At 50.9% G+C, this 753-nt stretch overlaps 1 protein-coding gene across 1 annotated transcript in view; it reads left to right on the forward strand.

Moving 5' to 3' along the window:
• Positions 1–753, forward strand: part of DARS2 (aspartyl-tRNA synthetase 2, mitochondrial) — a gene marked incomplete at its 5' end in the record, with an annotated part of 14,257 nt that overhangs the window by 10,463 nt on the left and 3,041 nt on the right. The window contains one exon of the mRNA XM_031065185.1: positions 172–390. Coding sequence (XP_030921045.1) covers positions 172–390 — 219 coding nt within the window. The remainder of the gene's footprint in view (positions 1–171; positions 391–753) is intronic.

A 753-nucleotide genomic window follows, 5' to 3' on the forward strand; every position in this document is an offset into this window, starting at 1 on the left:
CAGGAAGGTGATACATTTCAGGATACAAGGCTAAAGTGTTCAAGGGAGCAATGCATTCCAGCTGATGCTGTCTGTGGTACTTTCTTCATGGAACACTCTGCCTGGTGGGTGTTTGAGTGAGTTCCCTGATGGTGGAATCACCCTGGCTCACCTCTCCCTTCTCTGTTGCAGTGCTCTGCCTTAGGAGCCTTGCGGTTGTTGAGTGCCAACCTCCTGGAGGCAGCTGGGCTGGCACTCCGTGATCCCACAGCCTTTCACTTCCTCTGGGTGGTGGATTTCCCCCTCTTCCTCCCCAAGGCTGAGAATCCCACTGAGCTGGAATCTGCTCATCACCCCTTCACTGCCCCTCATCCTTCAGATGTCAGCCTCCTGTATTCTGATCCCACAAAGGTAACCAACTTCATGCCTGCCATGCTTGCTCTTTTACATGGAAAACCAGGCAAGCAGCAGCTGGGTTTAGTGTAAAAAGAGATGTTTCATGGGACTGACTGCACAAGGAAGATGTAGATATGTTGGAATGAGTCCAGAGGAGACTGCTAAGATGATCAAAGGGTTGGAGCACTTCTGCTATGAGGAAAGGCTGAAGGAGCTGAGATTGTACATCCTGGAGAAGGAGGTTGTTCATCCTGAGGTTGTTCATCCTGGAGAAGGCTCAGGAGCAACATTAGAGTCCTTTCCAGTGCCTAAAGAGGCTACAAGAGAGCTGGAGAGGGATATTTGCAGGGGCAAGCAGTGATAGGACGAGGGGAAATG

Source organism: Geospiza fortis, unplaced genomic scaffold, assembly GCF_000277835.1.
Source record: "Geospiza fortis unplaced genomic scaffold, GeoFor_1.0 scaffold250, whole genome shotgun sequence".
NCBI lineage: Eukaryota > Metazoa > Chordata > Aves > Passeriformes > Thraupidae > Geospiza > Geospiza fortis.